General features: G+C 35.9%; 1 protein-coding gene across 13 annotated transcripts in view; it reads left to right on the top strand.

Moving 5' to 3' along the window:
- The window catches only part of LOC121727254 (sorbin and SH3 domain-containing protein 1), a 135,261-nt gene that overhangs the window by 96,282 nt on the left and 17,436 nt on the right, over positions 1 to 21,543 (top strand). For 8 of the 13 annotated variants that reach the window (XM_042114977.1, XM_042114978.1, XM_042114976.1 and 5 more), the window contains 12 exons: positions 4,003 to 4,184; positions 8,194 to 8,353; positions 10,672 to 10,761; positions 11,622 to 11,752; positions 12,165 to 12,231; positions 12,617 to 12,652; positions 14,069 to 14,267; positions 15,159 to 15,273; positions 15,492 to 15,524; positions 16,759 to 16,824; positions 18,796 to 18,890; positions 19,603 to 19,772. In XM_042114977.1, coding sequence (XP_041970911.1) covers positions 4,003 to 4,184; positions 8,194 to 8,353; positions 10,672 to 10,761; positions 11,622 to 11,752; positions 12,165 to 12,231; positions 12,617 to 12,652; positions 14,069 to 14,267; positions 15,159 to 15,273; positions 15,492 to 15,524; positions 16,759 to 16,824; positions 18,796 to 18,890; positions 19,603 to 19,772 — 1,344 coding nt within the window. The remainder of the gene's footprint in view (positions 1 to 4,002; positions 4,185 to 8,193; positions 8,354 to 10,671; positions 10,762 to 11,621; positions 11,753 to 12,164; positions 12,232 to 12,616; positions 12,653 to 14,068; positions 14,268 to 15,158; positions 15,274 to 15,491; positions 15,525 to 16,758; positions 16,825 to 18,795; positions 18,891 to 19,602; positions 19,773 to 21,543) is intronic. The other 5 variants (XM_042114973.1, XM_042114975.1, XM_042114969.1 and 2 more) reach the window with 4 other exon arrangements.

Genomic DNA, 21,543 nt, shown 5'->3' with positions numbered 1-21,543 from the left:
GGCCGCCCTTCACGAAATTCGTCATGTAAAGAAACTCGACCTCTCTCAAATTCAGTATACCATCTCCTCACGGTTCTCAAACAAGGTACTTCCCTCCCAAAATCATTTTGAAGACGAGCAGCACAGTCTTGCGGAGAGAGAGAACTCTTAAAATTATAAAAAAATCATCGCTCTAAAATCTTTTCGACCTAATTCGAATTTCGTTTAGCCCTTTTATTTGATCGCATTGCCTTTGAAGCTGGCAAAATTGTATGTTTTTAGATAAATAAGCAATTATCTGATTCGCTTCAATCCCCGTGGCGTGTGATCTGTTTTAAAATATATATTTAAACTAGAGATGTTATTTTTGTGGAAACATCGATGTTTTATGTTTTACAGATGTTTTTACATATTTTTCTGTTAGTCTATTTGTGTATGATGACATTTTTTGGCGTTAGTTACTGATTTAACTGAGTGATTATGAACCTAGAAATTATTACGGAAATATGTTAAGAAATTGTGTACCGCGTTTTACTCAAAATTATATAAGAATTTTTACTTACATTGTATTCTAAAATATGTATGAATATAGACAAAATAACGTAGTTTCGTTCTAATACTCATGTCTCATTCATAATCTAATATTTAATCGTAGCTAGTTTAAATTGAAAACTTCGACTCTCCGACGCGACGCAATGATAAAGTTTGAGATTAATTAATAAACCGTTTCATCCTCTAAAAGGTCCGTAAAAGGTCCCATTTAAATACCTACCTTTATTGTTGAAAACCCCAATAAAGTATTATGATAATAAACATCGACCTTTACATTTTGGGGCACAACCTTAGTGTCGCGCGGAGGACGCACGTAAAATTGAATTTCGATAACAGTGAGTTGCGATGGCTGCTCGATATTTCCATATGAATATTATTGTATATCGCACTATCAATTGACGTTAAATATCCAATAAATTGCGCTGCGAATATACTTTTCGCGATAAGGGAAAATTTTAAAATCACGCGCACAGATGTAGTTTACATTGAAGATCCGTTTGAACATTTTATTAGCAACTTTTGCAAGACAAGTAAACTTTTTAAAATACGTTAATATTAGTATTACCTCGTGTGGGTGCATGGGGTAATACATCCGCTATTTTGATTCAACAAATAATTTAATACTGCTTCGGTCCAGTTCGCACCCAATCATTAAACGGCAAAATAGTATACTCATGCACATCAAGCAAACATCAAACTTTTGAAAAACCAGAACGCGTTTTCCGTCGGTTTGACATTTCACCATTTCGTAGTGCGATGAAAAAGGACAGGACAGGGTAATGGAAATGAAACTGCTTTGAAATCAGACTCACAGTACTGGTATTGGCACAAAGTGTAGCAGAAAATATCCCCCCAAATCAAGCACATTAGTCTTAATGTCAGGAGCCAGCGCGCCGCGCGTCGGCCGACGGGACCGCAGCCCGCAAACCTATCAAAATGTCGACCAATTTGATATTTCCGTACAACGTACACATCAAGTGCAAACAATACTGTGGCCGCCAACAAAATGCAGCTCAAAATATTCTAGCTTTAATTATATGTCGCTTTTTGAAGTTCAACGGAGGAACGAGATGAGTTATAAAAGTTGAATTTAATTTAATAACTACTGACCTACCTTTAAACCACTATAGTACTGTGTATGTATGACCAAATGATAAAGACAGCACGATAACAGCTTTTTCTAAATATAGGTGGTTTTTTTTTAAATATAATACCAGCCTTTATCCTTACTCTATATAAAAGTATAAGCCTATTTGTATCAACATCAATATTATATTACGTTGGAACTCCCACCATCCTCGATAATGAAAAAGGCGAGCTAAGCCAGCAAAACAAACACTCCCAGCCAAGTGTGGATTACGTTATTAATGGACATATCAAATTACTATCGCGTTAGCTTAGGGCGTGACTCACCTAATTTGTACAAACGAATAAACACATTGCTCCACGGATTTATGCGACCGTAAAGTACCACGTGAAATTGAAAAGGTGCAGGAGCATTGATTAAATGCTAAAAAAAAACATACAAATGACATGTATTTATTTTATTTCTCATGATTTTTTTAGGAAATATAACATACCATGAAACAAGCGAATTTTGTGTCTTGTATTCCGCGCACAATATCTTCTTGGCGCTTGGCTCTATGGACGCTTCACACCACGTCAGTCTGGCCCCGTGCTAAGTACCTGAAGGACTTGTATTACTGGTACTAGACAATGGAAATAAAATATTTAATACTTTTATACTATACATATATTTAAGATTTTTATTATAATATGATACACATCCATGACAATGGAACTTTTAAAACTTTATGTTCCGTCAGCGGGATTCCAACCCGCAACCCCCGGCTTGAGCTACCAACAGCCTACCAACTGAGCCACAGAGGTCATCACAGAGTACTAAAAATGGAACACAGTGCCTTTCCCCCCTATTTTTGCAGAAATGTTACGACTCCATAAATAAAAAAATTACAGATTCATGTCTATAGAAATTGTCTAAACAAATATTAGGTTTCGTTGCTTTACTGTATTGCTACTGGCACGACTGGCACATTTCGGTCTATATTGTTACTCCTATATTATATCTATCTCTGTAATACTATTATCAAGGTCTATAATCCCTTATATTCTCGTATATTGTTACAAACTATGTCGCTCTCGAACCGGGTATAGTAATAAACTTACGCGGGAATTTATTTCGTAGTTTACGGCCGGTATATACAACGGATAATTTGTTTCTCATCTACCGTATTAAATGGATTTAAAATACCATGAATTTACCTTGCCCTGAAGGCTTTTTTAAACAGCAACCGTATTTCGCCGGATATTGCTTTTAGTGTACCGAGAAATGATAAATTTTCTTGCTACTGAATGCGTCTTGACTGTGGTCTTGACAGTCTTCTAGGTTATGAAGCTTCAAGGTATAAAATCATTTTGTAATTATAATATCGTGTCCATGGCATTGCATCGTAAATTAAGTAAATCTACTGAAATGAATTTATTTAAAAATTATTATTGTGATGGAAACTGTTATAACTATATTATTGTTTTTCATACCTTTCCTAAGTGTTTACATGAATACAGCATATAATTTAAGTTAGTATCATGTAGCTGTGTATGTTCTGAATTTTCTCAAATAAAGGAAGTGAAGCTAAAATACATTTAACATCTGAAAGCAATTATTGCGACATGGCATGGTACTTTTATAGGAAAATATGAGAGCGTCGTATGCGAGCACGCTCGTAATGATAAAATATGTACGCAAACGTTGAAATGACATCAAAAAGCGTTTAAGGCTCTTAGGTCTGTAAGATGTAAGGACACCAGTTCCGTTTCCTATCACTTGTACCTACTTGAATCTTTGCTTAGCTATAAAAGTTTCAAAAACTTGAAAAATTTCAAATAGATATAACATGATCAGATGTTGGTGGAAAGACTAAAGCTGTCTTTAGCAAATATTCCTGATTATTAAAGATAGTTAATTGTCATAAACCTGTAATGATAATAATTAATCACAATGATCATATTACAGATAAAGAACAGCGAAACAATGATCGATTTCTTGCGATTGTTGATTTTCGTAGAGCGTCTACACAACGCCTACGACGTAGGCCGTATGCGAATCAACTGAAAAAAGATGTCTATGAAAGTTATTTTTAACTGACCTTCAAGGAGTAATAACATAATATTTGGTAGGGTACCTATTTGGCGGGTGCCTAGATATTAATTATTAATTTTTTAAGTGGATATGACATTAAAAATAAGTTTTACTGACGTACTCAGGGCTATGTAATGACTAAATAACTTTAATGTAAGTGAAGATTTTGACACAAGCATCATATATTTTCTGACAAATTCTTCATTAAATTAAAGCTAAGTAATCATTAAATGTCAGTACGTACGGTATACCTCAATTCCTAAATAAAGATACCCAACCAAGCACAAACACTAATAGTGCATATTTTTCAGTGGTGTGGAGGCCTGGCGCTCCGGCGGCGCCCGTCCGAAGCGAGAGCTCGAGCACGCCCGGGGCTCCGCCCCCGCCGCCGCCGCCCGTGTGGAGCCCGAGTAGCGCGCCCTCGCCGCAGTCCCAGCGCAAGACCTTCAGGCCTGTCCACTTCGAGGAGTCCCCGCCGCCCAGGCGAAAAGCGGTGAGTTTTTTTATTTTATTTATTTATTTAAACTCAGGCATCTTGGCCCATATTATAAATACCTTATAGATTAACATACATACAATTATACTAAAACTAACACTAAGACTAAACATTGTCTGCAACGTGGGGCGCGACGTTTTAAGCTATTGCATCGCTTTTATAGCGGGCTTTGAATTAAGATATTCAGTAACGAAAAAACCTAACAGCCTCCACTGCGGTACAGTTGCGGCGTTGCTAGACTTCGGCAACCGTACCGAGGTGTTTGTGTGCGTGCGACTAGATGTATGCGATTTATAATTGCATAAGTTGATAAAAATGGTATGCAATATCTTTACCACGGCAGTCCCCGAGTGCCAAATGTATTTTTTTGTTTAGTGGAATATTTACATTTACAGTTAATGTAAATTAAATGACTATTTAATTTACATTAACTGTTTGAGTTGGATTTGGGTTTAAAGTAAAACGTACTGGGAGATTTATTATTGGTCCACAACTGTCGTTTATCTTGCATTTGGGGTAAAATAAAAAGTCATCGCGCAGTCATTGGCCAATTAGTAATTAGTCAGGGGTCAACGTTAACCAATAAAAAACGTGAGAGATATTAAGGGACACCCGTAAACGGAACGAAGTTATTTTTTATGTTCAAAAAACATAATATACAGAATACACTAAAAAACTGTTAAAAACGCGATCTACTGACGCCCAGGAATACTAACAACGCGTGGCTGCTTATTAAAAAAAACGCACGTAGTTTAACGCAAATAGTTAACGCACAGGAATACTATCAACGCCCTCTGCCCCTACCATGCAGGTACTAATAAAAAAGTGTCGAGGTCAAATATCGTTCTGTCTAGCCCCTTTACGCCAAACGCGCGATATAGAACTTCGTTCCAATAATCCGAGTCCATCGGGAATTGTCATACCTGGAAACTTAGTGAAATTATTGCATTCGATAGCTTTGACAGTTACGTAATAGATTAGTTTTAATTTCGCCATCGAAATTACCAACTGCGCTGTTCTATCCTGGGCAGTTCGTATCGTAAAAAGCGAAGAAAACAACTCCACAAAGAGAAGCCTTCCAGTTCTTTAATGAAGTTGGTCGATTCGTAACTCGTCAGTAAACATAAAACTTTCTCTCAAAGTGTATCTCGAGCTACTTAATATTTTAGCGCAACTAGTAAATAATTAACAGAGCAGAGTTGTTGAATGTTAACACAACGTTCCTACAGCAGTAATAACTAAGATTGGGTTGCACCAGAGGCGTGGTTAAAGTTAAAGTTATGGTTATAGTCAAGGCTAAATTTAAGTTAAACTTTAACCTTAACTTTGACCAGAGAAATTGACAGATGACAGCTGGTCCAACAAGGTTATAAATGAACGTGGGCGGGGGCGCTGCTGGTAAAGGAGAACTGTCAAAAATGGCGTTTTTGTATGGTGACAGCGTCAGTTCCTTTTTTCGCTACGTGCATTTAAAACCTTGTCGAGCTCTATGGTTATGGCTAAATATGGCGTCTTGAGGCATCCATTTTTAACTTTAACCAAAGATTTGACATTTTGCATTGTAGTTAAAGTGGATGAGAGAAGCAAGAGATAGACAGAGGTGAAAGATATTGGGGGAGGCCTACGCCAATAAGGCGACTATTACCTAAATAGTAGTAGATTAAAAGGAATAGAAAATTGAATTCTATATTGATTAATATTATATACGAAAATTGAATGCTATATTAATTAATAGGCTATATTAATTAATATGTATATTCTTTGCATGCAGAATAATAAATTTAATATTTGTATGTTTTGTTGTGTGTTGCATTAGTTTATTGATTATAATTAATAAAGTAATGTAATATGAGATGGAATGGATAGTAATATAAAAAGAATTACAACCACTGAAATCATTTTGTTAGTTGTTGATAGTTGTTAATAGTTATGTAAAAAAAAAAGATGCTTTGATTAATTTATAGTGAAATGTTTTAATGAAATATATTTATAATAATGCAATATTTTAAACTAATAGTATTGATAAATTGTAAAATATAACAAACAAATGTTAATTTAATGGTCTTTTGATTACTTCGTAAAATATGATGTTTTAATTACCTAAACTCAAATCAAATGTTTTATTGTAATCAGTTGATTCTAATGTAATATTTAAACAGAATACTATTATTGATAACAAAAATATTATGCATGTAATCTTATAAATGAAAAAAATGTAATACTTAATTGGTAATAGAATAAAGGCTATTTTTATTTTTATTTATTTATTTTTATTGTAGTTAAAGTTACAGTTATAGTTAAAGTTAGTTGGTGCAACCCAACAGCCCCGGATCTAGGGGGGGGGGGCAAGCCGGGGCCTATGCCCCGGGCGGCAAATACAGGGGGCGGCCAAATTCATACTTCACGGACCAATGGACAACTTATCATTTATTTAACTTTGATCACGGAATAAATAATAGCACAAGTACAGCAATTTCATGGCCATATCAACTTGACCAATACCCTGAGCGCGGAGTGAGACGTGCTGCACGCACCTTTATTATTCGCGAGGCGCGTAGGCATAGTTCAAAATACGCGCCCGACTCTCGCTCGCTTTTAGAACCCTACCCTCAGTGGCGGATTTACAGATTTGCCGCATGTAGGCTATTCAATTTTTGCCGCCCCTATAACTGACCTTTGAAATTCAATACGTTAGTTTAGTTCACAATCATATCCCACAGCAAACATTTTCAAAAAATGTTCTTGGTGGCACATTTTTTGAAAATGTTTGCTGAGACGACCACACAAGGTTTCACCCTGTGCGGTAGCGAAACGGCGAAACCTTACATATTTGCTGGTATGTAGAATTTGTTTAAGTTAGGGTCAGTAGAGTTAGGCCGTGTAGATTCAGAAGCTAATTGGCTCTACATGAGATCTCATATCTTTTTCACAGGGTAAACCTTATGTGGTCGTCTCGGCAATATTTTACAAGAAATGTTTTTGGTGGGATTTTTTATTTCTGTAAGATAAAAAAATGGGGCTAAATTTGCCGCCCCTTTAAATCTGCCTCCCTATAGGCTCCAGCCTACTTAGCCTATTGGTAAATCCGCCACTGCCTACCCTGTTAAATATACATATTGATAGCTGAAATTATATGGATGATAAAGGTGAAAATAAACATAAGTAGGTAGGCGGGGCGGCATTTTTCAGTTATTGCCCCGCCTAAAAAAAATTGAAGATCCGGGGCTGCAACCCAACCTAAGTGAGATCTAAAACTCTTCAACTTCGCTATCGAGCGATTCTGTTTCTGAAGGTCTTTACCGAAGTGGGGAATCCCGGGAATTATATTAAGTTCTTATTTACTTAACGAATACTTTAAGTTCATAGAATGCGAATTATCATAATCTGTGAAACCTTGTAAATTATTAAATTGTTCCGAGATGAGTGAAGTAATGTTGCGCAAGTATTCCTACCTGTTTACTTAAAATCGATGGGTAAACTGTGAACAAACCTAACCACAAAACATAAATGTTTTGTGGTTAGGTTTGTTCACAGTTTACAGAAGGGTTGGAACTTTTTAATATTTCCGTACTAATATTTGAAAATCTTTTTTATTAGTATGTTTGTCGGTTTACGGTTTCCTCTTCATGCTTTAACGAGAGAGATGGAGATTGTCAAAAACAAAATATTCTATAGTTTTTATTCCGGAAAATGTATCGAACATTAAGGCTGGCCGCATACACACGTTTTCCGTATTTATTTATTTTAATCTAGAAATTTTCCGTATTAGATTTCCTAATATGGAATTCCGAGAGACTAGCGCAATTCGTTTTATTCACGCGCACGCACTGGCTTGTTCTTGAAACGTACGTGCGCTATCCGTTCCGTTCGGAAAAAAGTGAACGTGTGCGCCAGTTAATATGTTTTCTGCTAATTCTAAAAAAAAATCGTGCAATATTTCGATGCAACAAAGTTGCAACATCAAATACTTACACAATAAAAACTATTAGTATAATAAATATTTTAGAGCGCTGAGAACGGGTGCTTGAGCGGCTCCGACAGCGAGGGCCGGCTGAAGACGTCCCACAGCGCGCCCGTCACCGGCCTCAACACCCTGGGACTGTCCACCAACTCCCGTCTTCCCAGGGCGCAGAACCCTACTGTCACGCTGCTGCAGAAGGCTAGAGGTAAGGTTAAAGCTGATCGCACATTTGTTAGCGCCATTTGTTGTCCTAAAGGTAGGTCATTGTAGCCCTGATGTCACTGCGACCCTTGGTGATCTATTGTGACTTCTTTGCATTAGAGTACCGTCCCCAACCTAATGCTGCTCATAAATTGAACGATGTGTTTGTGGTTGGTGCCACGAATTTCCTCTGTGGATAAGTATTTGTAGCGACCAAAGTGCCTGTTTCTGCTCTGCAGTTAGCACCGCACGCGCCGTACGCGTCTAACGCACCGCATACTGCATAGTACGAAATGCGGCACGTACGGTGCGGACGAATGTGCGAGGTTTCACTAATTATTTCATACAACGAATTCTAAAATGCGGCGCGTACGGCGCGTGCTTGCAGATAAATATGCGATCACCTTTATATAAGTTATTAGTTAACATTGTCTAGGTGTACTGTGTGTACAGATATATTATACTGTCTTCTCTAATATGTTTGAAAACTACAACGTCCGTAAACACGGTATATTTGTTTTTATAAGTCAGGGTTCAAGTTTACAGAAATTTTCAGTCGTTACTACAACTTTGCTGTGATCCAAACCACAACATGAGTCACTGAATTTCATAAAGATTTAATGAGATTTTTTTTTTATTTTTCTCGGCTTAGAGCATAACACGAATAATTACTACGTCATCACGTCAAAATTGTACTAAATTGGCTACAATTTTCATTTTTAATGCTCATTACTCATTGCTCATCACATCAACTCCTTTTCAATTTATCACGGGTACTCGTAAAATATCATACTCGAACAAGCTTCGATGATTCCGGTTCGGAAAAAAATCAATGTTATACGAACGTGATTTGCATCAAGGCTGGATCTGAAAGTGATTTGTATTCCGTCCACGATTGCAAGAAATTGATAGAATATCATGTAAATGTCACTTGTTTGAGGAACATCTCTTGTCTATTTAATATTAATGCGATTCCAGACTCGCGAGACTATTTGGAGCGAATTTTATGGCTAAGGAATTATTTTAGAAGCCTGATAAAAAGCGTCACACTTTGTTTAAGGAAACTAAACGAAATTCGACACAGTTTTGTCTCGTTTCAATGATAACTAGCTTTTACAGCAGGTATTCTGAACACTTATGAATATCGTAGCACACGGTCGCGTAGCCTTTTTAAACGCGAAGCCTTTTAACCTACAAGCGATCCTCGAATCGACTCCCCTCAATACATTTTCGTTGATATTATCGACATTTCTCATTGAATCTGTATCATTCTCTCAGTAGCTTTTCATAATTTATCTATCTACAAAGTAAATAGCTTACACTTACTCTCCGCACCCCCTTTGCAGCAAGGACCTCAATTGTTTTGGTCTCGGCGCCGGCGTCGAAAAGACTCCGCGCGCCTCTCTTATAAAATAATAGTTTTCATATAATTGAGGCAAATTCTATGTTTATTTATAAAACTAAGTCGTCGTTGACCGATAACACCGAGTGTTATTGTTAGATGAAGAAAAAATTGGAATTATATAAAATTAGAAAATTCCGATCACTTTTTCTGCCGCTATTCACACAAGATAACCTACTTTGGATTACCGGATTTTATAATTAAGTTTTTACTAAAAACACATTTAATTTTCTGGGTGAACTGTTTACCTTTAAAAGAGTAATAATTAAATTTATGAAATAATAAATAATGTTGAATGAAAAGTGTTTTGTTTCCCAAATTCACCTACGACGTCTTTTAGGTTACGCACGACCACTGCCGTTACAAGAATTCTTTTAAAAATCTCATTTACAAAAAAAAAGATCATTTAAAAACGTGAAAAATGAATTTCTTTTACTCACTCAATATTAGTTTTCTTTGAGGAGGGAAACATAAAAGAATATAACACATTTCGCACGGAAAGTTTCATGGGCCTCATTTCAATATGCGAGGTAGAATGTGTGAGACGTAGCGCCTCGTTATAACGAACTGACAAGGGTCACGTTATTAAACTCCGCACGCCCTGGAAATGACATCAGCTTATTTTGACCCGGCTATTATTAAAATGAACTGAAATTTAACCTGTCGATAGAATATCGGCTTAATGGACTGCCGTGTACCGGGATCTAAATTTAGGTATGCAGTGTAAATACCAAAGTTGTTTACCGAAAGTCATCAAATATAAAAGTCTACAGCACATCAATTATTGTGTTTTATTAATGTTAAACATGAAATGTCACAAAGCTAGAATAAAGTCATAAAAGCAATAAGTATTACGTCGTTTTATATAGTGACAAAACTTAACTAGACTTAATATTAACTCTATATTAATCCAATTTCAGAGGGACTTCTCCAGCAGACGAATATTATTCAACAAGAACGAGACGCTCGGCTGCCGAGAGATAGACCATCGCCACCTAGAGGAGATCCAGGTAATAGCCATGCTTGTACAATAGTTTTCAAAAAGAGAAAAGGTTTTGTTGGAACGAAGTTCCTTATCGCGCGTTTGGTGTAAAGAAGGCTAGACAGAACGATATAACCTCGCCACTTTTTTATTAGTACCTGCATGGTAGGGGCAGAGGGCGTTGATAGTATTCCTGTGCGTCAACTAGATGGCATTTTTTGAGAATAAGCAGTGACGCGTTGTTTGTATTCCTGGGCGTCAATAGATGGCGTTTTTTTAATATTTTTTTAAGTGTATAATATGTATACAGGTTTTTTGAACTTAAGAAATAACTTCGTTCCATTCGGGTGTCCCTTGACACCTCTGAAGTTTTTTGTTTGTTTCTTTGTTTTTAATAAGCCCCGAAACAACTGGACCCATTATATACAGATATAGATAGGCACGAGACATCTATAGGGGATAGCTTTAAAAATGTACGGTTCCTGTGTGATATTTTTTTTAATACGAAATCTCGAGAAACACCTACATAAAACTATTATATCGTGTTTTATAAAATAAATGTTCCCTACATAATCGAACGAAGCGTGAAGAAGTAACAGATAGACAGACAGACGGACGGATATTTATAATATTAGTATTGAAGTATGGCTAGAAACTTAGCAAGGTATAATTTTATAAAAAGCCTTTTCAAGCTATAGTATAGCTTTCATCGCGGGATGTCGCGAGCTTTGAGCGCGTGACAATATGTTTGTGTGCGTGCGACTAGACGTATGCGAATTATAATTGCATAAGTTGATAAAAAATGTTATGCAGTAGCTTTATCGCGGCAATCCCCGAGTGCCACACGTATCTTTCTTAATTAATAATAAATATTTGTATGTATTTCAGTTTATGCATTGCGCGCGGAGTACGACGCTAGCGAGGGCGACGGGCGGCGCAGTAAGATGTCGGATGGCCACAAGAAGGTCGACGGCATCGGACCCACCACCAAAGACGGCATGCCCGTCACACTCAGATCTGTGAGTACCAATAACCCCTAAAAGAAATGAGACGCGATGCGACCCGTAGCAATACAAACTATGTCAAGCAGCTAATATTATTTCGTATTGTGTTTTTGCATTGCAAAGTTGCACCTCGACATTTATAAGTGAACTAATCCATATAAATAACGCAGAGATCATCCAAAATAACTCCTACTGCTGATTAGAGATTTCCAATCAGCATTCAGCAGTATGGAATTATAGCTATAATAATATATGGAATTAAGTGTAGCAGTATGAAATTAAGGCTTAAACTAAACACTAAACTATTAGACCTTCTGTTTCATACAAAGAAGTAAAAAGGTTATAAGAGACTTAAACAAGATATAACTTTAGCTGCTGCAAAATGCAAACCATTTATTCTTCATTTAACATTTTACATTAATTCCAGGAAGTAAAGGACCCCTCAAGATGGTACAAGAAAATGTACGACACAATCCACAAAAACAAATACGACGGTATGTTTGTTGGTAGCATTTAGCAATTTATTACTTTTTAGCTATGTCCACACTATGCGCTTTCGTCTTCAATTTTCGTCATCTTCTTTCATTCAACTTTCGTTTTGGCGCATTCAATAATTGAATACGTCAACGAACGCAACGCCAACATTGTCATTTTTGTTTTTTGGATACGGTCAGAGGGCATGCGCCGCGGGCATGCCTCACGTTCGCCGTTGACTGCGCTATAACGCATGCCCTTGACACAATAGCCCTTGACACAATAGCCCTTGACAAACAGAAAATGGCACAGCGTGGACAAAGCTATTGGTGTTGTCTGTAGTTCCTTACAATTTAATTATTTTTTTATTTACTGTCTCAACTTTTTATTATATTTCTTTTTCAGACGATTATGTGACTATTCGATACAAAAACCGCCGAGGTGATTATTTCAAAATTTTTGATTAACAAACTGCTTTGGTTTTCGCATTAAAAAGTTCTAACAAAAGCTTATCACCGTTTGCGACAGAATGCTTTTGTATCCAGTTTTCATAATCTTTATCCATGCATTTGCTTTGTTTTAACAAAATCCTTAAATTACCTAACCAACTGACTTATCTATAGTCTGTCAAGAAAGTGAAGAAATTAAAAAGTGGCAACATCGTAGTGTCATCAAATCCATCTAAGAAAAAAGGGATGACACTACGATGTTGCCACTTTTTAATTTCTTCACTTTCTTGACAGACTATAAATCGTATGACGCTGATCTGAGCTAAAGTTAACTAAGTATAGATTAAATATCACGGTAATATGTCATTCGCTAGACATCATGATATTTTATCCAGGGTTGACTTTTTTACCTAGAACTGCGTAAATGGGCCTAAGTACTCTTTTTATTACTCATTTATTTTTGTATATCTTCCAAACTAAGTTTTAATGAAATTCGTTTCTCATTTTCATTTATTTCTCTCATTTTTAGTACCTATCACTCTCATGTATTCAACTGGAATGAGGGCTACGCAGGAATTAAGTCACTAATTCTATTCTTAGCTTGTGTGCAGCTAATGTTTATAAACATTCCTTAAGAATGCAATCATGAGATCTCATAAAACTACATAATCTCTGAAAATATGGACGTATAATTTTCAAGATTTCGTAATAGAACACTATACAGGGTGTATAACATAAGAGCAGTGGCTCCGTTGCTACGACTTTTTACATACTCACATATTTCATGATACCTTCATAACATGGTTTATGTATAGTGATAAAATATAGTTTCATTGAAGCCTTGCGTCATTGGATATGAAAAAAGAAAAAGTGGGAAGGAAAATGACGTTTTGACCGTCAACGCAGGTTGGTTATAAGAGACTTAAACAAGATATAACTTTAGCTGAAAATGACGTTTTGACCGTCAACGCAGCGGTATATGACTTATGAGGTTTGTCACGCAATGCAGCTGTTTTCACGAAGTAACGTACCGGAGCAATGTTACCTCGCCCTTATTTTGTAACTTCTTAATCTACACTATATAATATTATATTACTAATTATATTAATATAATAAAGAGGTAAAGTTGGTTTTTTGTTTGTAGGTGGTAATCTCCGAAACAACTGGTCTGATTCCAAAAAATTTAACACCGATACAAGGCTAGTTTATTCCTAAATGACATAGGCTATATTTTGTGTATAAAAATTATGTTATTTTCCCTGAAATTATGTCGTTCTCAGAATTCTACGCGGGCGAAGCCGCGGGCAAAAGCTAGTACTTACTTAATATATTTTTTCACACAAATTCTATCAAAAACTTTCCTACTACATCTACGTTTCAAATCTTCACATAACCACCATCCCACCAGGTGAAACCATCCAGAGGCCGAGCAGCAACCGTTCCCAGTACGCGTATTTCGACCCGCGCTCGGGGTATCTCAGCGAGCCGGAAGGGCGGCGCGTGCCGTCCGCCTGGAGCGACTACGACAGCGACGCGACAGGACCTCGCAGAAGGACAGCATCCGTACAGGAGGAGAGGAGGAACGAGTCACCGTACATGACTAATAAGTACGTAAATTTTATCGTACTGTATCAACTAGTAACTGGTCGCCGTTAGGTACCTATTAAGTAGTGTCCTAACCCACATTTTTTTGTTGTTAAATTTTCAATGCAGTCTTGTTCTAAATCATCTACAGAACATAACTGCATTCATTACTCAATATGTGATTTTTGTGGGTTAGTACACGAATGCTAAACAGCGTCTAACTGAAACTGTGGCGTCACCAAGCGTTGAGATACATTTTGAAATGAGCCATTCAAATTTGGAACAGTAAATTGCGGGCAGCAAATCTGTCAATTCAATGAATATCTAATTCATAAGCTTCTTGACTCGCTCGTGCCGATGCTAGGGTACTGTACCTGAAAAAAACCTCGCACATTTGTCAGCACCGTACGCGTCGTACGGTGGTGTACGGTGCGGACGAATGTGCGAGGTTTTATATAATGTCATACAAATAATTCTAAAATCACCTTTACGCAGTAAATAAAGTTTGGTAAAATATTCGACGCGTCACGACGTCGTCAGAATTAGTTATGCTAGAACTCGTTGTCACTTATATTTTATGTGATCTCTCTACATTTCCAACGATTTCTAACGTAAAATGTGCATATTCGTCTACGATAAATGATTGTCCATAGTACCTATCGAGTGTGCACACTGTAAACAACTGTCCAATCATAGTTTTCTAATGGTTTTTTAACATAATGATTAATGACTCAACCTAAAGTTTTTTTATAACATTTTACACTATTTACTATTTAGTAAGTATTTACATTTATAGCTAAATACTTTGGTCTTTGATACAGTCCATCGTTTTTGCAAGTATTGTGAACCCTTTATAACTCGTAGCTTTCAAATAAACCTTCTTGTTTCTAATCAATACAATGTAAATTTTTCAGGTACAGTACCCTAGCATCGGCACGAGCGAGTCAAGAAGTATACAAGGGCCAGCCCGGACGGATAGAGAACTACGTCCCCGGCCGCTCCTCCGTCATAGACAAGGAGGCCAAACAGGTAACATTGGCAAAGTTTTGGGACCACTGGGTGCATAAACTCATAGAGAAATATTCATTGATTTAGACCAGGGATTCTCAAATATTGTGGCTAAAATCATAAGCTTGCTCGTTATGTTAAGTTAACATGTTTGAAGTGTGATCACAGTTTGGGAATCACTGTCATCACTAATATAGGTGTAGTACTGTAGTAATGAGCAACAAAATTATTTTTTCTAGTGGTGGGACGAGGTCATGGACATTTTTGACGGGGTACGACTTTTTCAATTTACATTTTTATGTGTGTATTTGTGGTAACTTTGCATTTGTTTTTCATAATTTATTAATTTCAAATTGAAACTCAATTAACTAAACATTAAATTTCAAATCAAAAAGTTTTTAACAGTTTACCATTGATATTTAAAACATTTGTAAATATTTGCAAAAGTTATACCTGATTAAAACAGCTAGCAGATTAATCTTGCAACTATCAAAATGTGCACATGAAACAAAATTTGGAGTAGTCAGTTTGTTTTGTCCCTAAAGGTCCTACCTATTGGGATGCATTTTCGGACATCAGCATCTTACTAATAAAAATATTCACACAGCTAATAAATAGCTAAATATTAAGATCTGTCTGTCTTTTTCTGACGCATTGCAAAAGTCACATGACTGTGTAAATATATTTATTAGTAACAGCCGCACTCATTTACTTAAGAGCCCATATGACCCTAACTTGACTACATACTTTAACCTAGATCTCAATACATCTCTGTAAGGCCTAGAAAACTGATTTTTTGACACAAGTAACTTCAGTTCATAAAGATTAAATGCTCAAGACGAAACACAATTACTCAAAAAATGCTCGATAGTTTCTTTTTTACAAAAAACCTTGTTTTAGACACATTTTTGCTTGGACCTTCGAAGTTTGCTGTCTTTTCTTTGATATTTTTTAATATCTAAAAAGGTATTGATAAAACCTAAATTTGCTCAAAACACTTTTTTCGTAATCATTATAGTTGGTCTTTTATTCAAGTAAAACTAACTCGGCGATGATTCCGCGCCGTCCTTTTTCACCTGGCATATGAAAGACGGGCGTGAGTGTGAAGAGAGAAGAACGATGTTTGATTTTTAGAGTCAAGTGAGCTCTTAAATCATCACTTAACTTAATTAAATGAAGATTTTGACTTAAACTTTTTCTGTCAAAATGTTCATTCACTTAAAGTTAAGTTATCATTGGAAGTCTGTAAGTGCGGCTGAGAGACATAAACTTTAGGGCTCCCGCACAAAACTGCGAATTTGCATCGCATCGCATCGCAATGCCATTTTTATTATGAGTTTTGCCGTAGATATTTGCGATGCGATACGAATTCGTTATGTGTGGGAGCCCTTAAATTGCACGACACAGACTTAAATTACACGCAATAAAAAAACGCTTTCTTTTGTAACTTTTTAATTGTCATTGACTAATATCTCGTAACACTGTTCACGGCGGTGGCACTAACAGTGGCTAGATGAGAACGCCCCTCTGCCTCCTTACACCACCTTCCTCGCTCGCGCCATACAGAAAAATGTAAGGGTCAATATGCATGAGATGTTGTGGATATCGTGCATGCATCGCCAAGTGGCTAATGACTTTTGCATTTGTTTTTCTATAAACATGATGAAAGAAAAATAATAATAGTAAGTATTTCAAAAAGATAAAACCGCCTTCAAAATTGAGAATTAAAATTCCCTATCTCAAAAACTACTGCACCGATTTTGATGAAACTTGCAGTATTCCCTAAGTTGAATAATGCCTAGTGCAACAAAACAAAATACTTAAATCGGACTTGTAGTTCCAGAGATATGCGAACACAAACATTTAAAACTTACATACATACATATTATTAATTTATTAAATAATATTACATACGGGTCGAATTGATAACCTCCTTTTTTTGAAGTCGGTTAAAAAAAGGTTCCCGGAGTCATTAGAAACTTGGTTTAGATGTGCGTTGTTGGAATGTTACCATCGTTGTTATTATTTGCATTTGGAATGTGTTTCAAATTTTTTGGAAAACTTTGAGAACAACCTTTATTGAGTTGGATTCCGGTGGAAATTCTAAGCGATTGGCCTGATAAACCAGCTGTTTAGTAAAAATTCATACACATCATACTGAGATTTTTTAATAGGAACATTTACTGGGGATCACATTTTCGTCCATTTATTATCTTAGTTTAGATGTTTTATATGATTGTATCATTCTTATTGTACCGGTCTACTGGAATATTTTTATCGCGTTAAGTAGATTAGTATTATTTTTAAAAGTGTGTGTATATTCTTGTTGTAGCATGTATCAAAACACATACAACATGTTGTTGTTAGGTTTCGTATGCTGACAAGAGTGTTGTATTTTTAACCGACTTCCAAAAAGGAGGAGGTTATTTGTTTCAGCTCTTCTACTATATCTTGAAGCGAAATGAGAAAATTATTAAGTTATCAGTTTTTGCAAATTTTCCTATGCTGCGCTTTATGTAGAGAAATAAGTAATTTTTTCTTCGCCACATAATAATAAATTATACAAATTATTGGTAGCACGAAATCGTTACGTTATTGTTATCTAATTTAATGGACTAATACTAATGTATAATCAATTTACAATGGTCTAAGTGCTCTTATCATACTGATGTAACACCATTAGTAAAAATATTACATAAGTATCAAGTTACCAAGACAAAAGTAATGTTTGACGACGCAAATCAGTTGGCACAATAATATCAAATTAATCTCGTACAGTCGTGCATACTTTCATTACCTCTTCTAAACGTTATTGCTATAGCAATAGAGTCGAAATTTTCGACACTAGGCTTGTTAAGGAACGTACATTAAAAAAAGAAGTGGAGCAGCAGAGCCCAATCTTGCATAACGTAAAGCATTCACCGACTTGTCTCAAGTCTCTACAATCAAGTTAAGATAACAAAAGTATTTTAACTAGTTATTGTCTGCGGTTACGTGTAGGCTTTTATTAATGTTGTTGTTGGTTTAATTTTTTAGGTTAAAGATGGTATAGATAAGTATCTATGTATCTATACCTATGCCTACCGTATCTCTCTCTTTCTATATACTCTATATCAATTCTCCGTTATAAAATTTGAATGAATAATTAATAATTATTTAGGTATATAAACATAAGCTGCCTTTTATAGCTATTGAAATATTTTTTTCTAGAGATTCCGTCAATCGTAAGGAGAATGCCGTCACGCCAGCATGAAGTTTGTAGATTTAGAAGAAATGCACTAGATCGTGTTTGCTCTATTGACTCTATTAGATAACTATAGAATTAACTGACTTGTGTGCGCCGTGCTATGTGAAGGTAATGTATCTTATGCCACCCACACATAGAATCTTGTGATCTCTATGGCCGATTTATTGTCACACAAATATTTATACACACACATAACGCCGTGCACACAAATCAGTTCAAAATTTTCGATGTATTTTTTGACTTTTCAACAAGTCGTATTATAATATTCAATATATCTAATAAATTTATGTTTGCAGCAACGAAATATGTCCAACTCGTCTCTACCACAGGCGTCACCGAAAGAAAAGAAAGATATCACATCTACGATCCTATCAAAATCTAATATGGCAAGGTAAATGTCAAGTATTATTTAGTTTGTATGTAAGTACTAAGAGTCGAGAAAGTCATAAGTAGATAGTGGACCTGTCTTTTGATCGGGTTATGTCGGCTGACAGGACAGGATTTATATTAACTTTATAACCCAACCGAATAACGTAGGTACCCTACCTGCCATCCGATCCGCCTATGAATCAAATCTAACTCTATATTAGGTATATGCTGTATATTAACAATTTAATCTGGCCTAAGCTTAATCCTTAAAGTTATAATAGTACCAAAATGACCAAAGAAAATGAAATCCTTACCTCCTTACTGTCTGTACTTCCTCACACCCAAACAGCTGAACCGTTTTAGCTGAATTTGGTATGGAGATACTTTAAGTCCCGGGAAAGAACAAAGGATACTTTCAATCTTGAAAAATACACGGTTCCTGCGTGATAAACAATTTTTGGCGCAACGGAGTTCCGGGCGTCGTCTAGTATTTAAATAAAAGTAACTAGCTGTCCCGGCAAAGTTGTTTTGCCATAAAATGATTTTCCCTGTTTTCCTGCTTTTCTCTTGAAGTTTTTTCTGAATATTTTTTTCTATAGACCTCACGGAGCCCGAGACCTTTCCAACGAATGCAAAACCGTGGATATCGATTCGTGCGTTCTGGAGTTATAGCATCAGGAAGGAAAACCCGACTTATTTTTATATATTAAGATAAAAATATTTTTCATTAAAAGGGCGCTAAAGGAATCCGGCTACGAGTCAGACTCAACGCTTATATTCCGGAGGAGAGAGGAGACGGACGGTCCTTTATCACCGGCGGAGAGGAGGGCGGCGTATAGAGACCTACAGGCGGGGGGCGAACCCCCCTTGAGGGGGTTCCGATCACCAGCCCCACCTAGACAAGGTATGACATACTTTGTCTGACATATTTGTGTAAATAAGGAAAGATGATTCATTAAAAAAATTAATTGACATTAAGGCGAATTACATATTATAAGAGTTTATATAGACAAGAGAATAATTATTTGTCGTCTAGGTATTATTGTTTACTAATTAACATATATTAAAGGTATAGAGTATAGACTATCATCATTATCTGATGGTTATGTCTAAATATTTTATAGTACTTTTGAAGTACCGTAATATAAATTTCATACGTCAAGCTAAATAATTTTATATTTACTTCGTATTTTTAAATTTTTATCATTTAAAAGCAAGAAAAGGAATAAAGTATAAGTCCGGGTTCCCTAGAACAATTTTTTTTATTACTATCAAGCTAATTTTTCATGAGTAGCTTCATTTTGATAAGGTGAACAACAATTTCCTCTGCGAAAATTCAAATAAAAATTGAAGATTGTTTTTCGTGAAAAACCTGGACTATATAGTAGTATAAGTTAAGAGGAATAGTATAATATATTTAGGAAAAAAGCAAGGGTGCGACTAACCCAAAATTTTCGATTTTATAATTCATTTTTATACTTGAAAATAAGCCCCGAATTGTTTCATTTTATAAAATTAGATACTACATTATATTTCCAAGAATTCGATGTAAGCAAAAACACGATATCTTTAAATTTTCTCGATAGAAAAAAATCACAAAGATGCATCTAATTTTTACGAATTTTTCATTTATTTCCATAACCGTTCATTGAACTAAGTTAATATTTTAACACATTGTATACAATACCATCATTGAGAAACCGACATAGCGGATTTTTAAAATGTTGTATGTTTATCGAGTTATTGAGAAAAAACTAATTTGGCGATGAATCCGCGTCGTCCTTTTTCACCTGGCACATGAAAGACGGGCGTGAGTTTGAAGAGAGAAGGACGATATTTGATTTTTTGGGTTAGTCGCCCTCTTAAGCGAGAATTGTTTTTAAAAGTATAGGTACATCTTATATACGTCTATGACGTTTTGCTAAATTATGTATAGGTTCTGCGGATAATATAATATTATTAATTTATTAATGCTTAATAATTAATGGTGTAAGAGTGCTTAACCAAAGCATGGTATTTTTTAACCCACCGGGATAAACAATAATACGTATTTAAGTATTTTATATTTTAATACTAAACCTAAAACCTAAAAAATGGCGAATTAACCCCTTGCTGAAAGTGTTGAGTAATTTCAACTCTCAGTCGAGGTCAGTGCATCGAGTAAATTACTATAGGACAAGGTCATCCATAATGTTCAACGTTGGTCGTGCCTCATTATAGGATGCGCTTTGTCCGAGTTGACATACTTCCATACCGAATATTAACAGAGGTAAGTCAGTATTTGAGTTGTTTGCATGAAGTAACTGCTGGGTGCTGGGAGAGGAGTTCCAGGTAAATTAAAATGCATGGTACAGTAGACTCCAATATTAAATAAACTTTACACTTTGACACCGTACTCCAAAAACGCACCAAGTAGTCATCACTTTAGAATACATCGCTTATACACGTGTTTGTTTTAAAAGGCCACGAGGACACGTCTAATTCACGCTTGAGATAACGAGGAAGAGTAACGAGAAATGTTGGAATTCCACAGATGATTCAGAAATTGAATATATTCCAATTTCGAAAACCCTCACGAAGATAAGGGTTCATAAAGTACCGCCTCATGTACGCGAAGTCATCTGCTATCCGGTGACCAGAATCGAGAATGATAGAGTACATGAAGGCAGAAACCT

This window comes from Aricia agestis, chromosome 5, assembly GCF_905147365.1.
Source record: "Aricia agestis chromosome 5, ilAriAges1.1, whole genome shotgun sequence".
NCBI lineage: Eukaryota > Metazoa > Arthropoda > Insecta > Lepidoptera > Lycaenidae > Aricia > Aricia agestis.
Note: the sequence above shows the minus strand (reverse complement) of the source record. Positions and strands in the feature narration are given on the sequence as shown.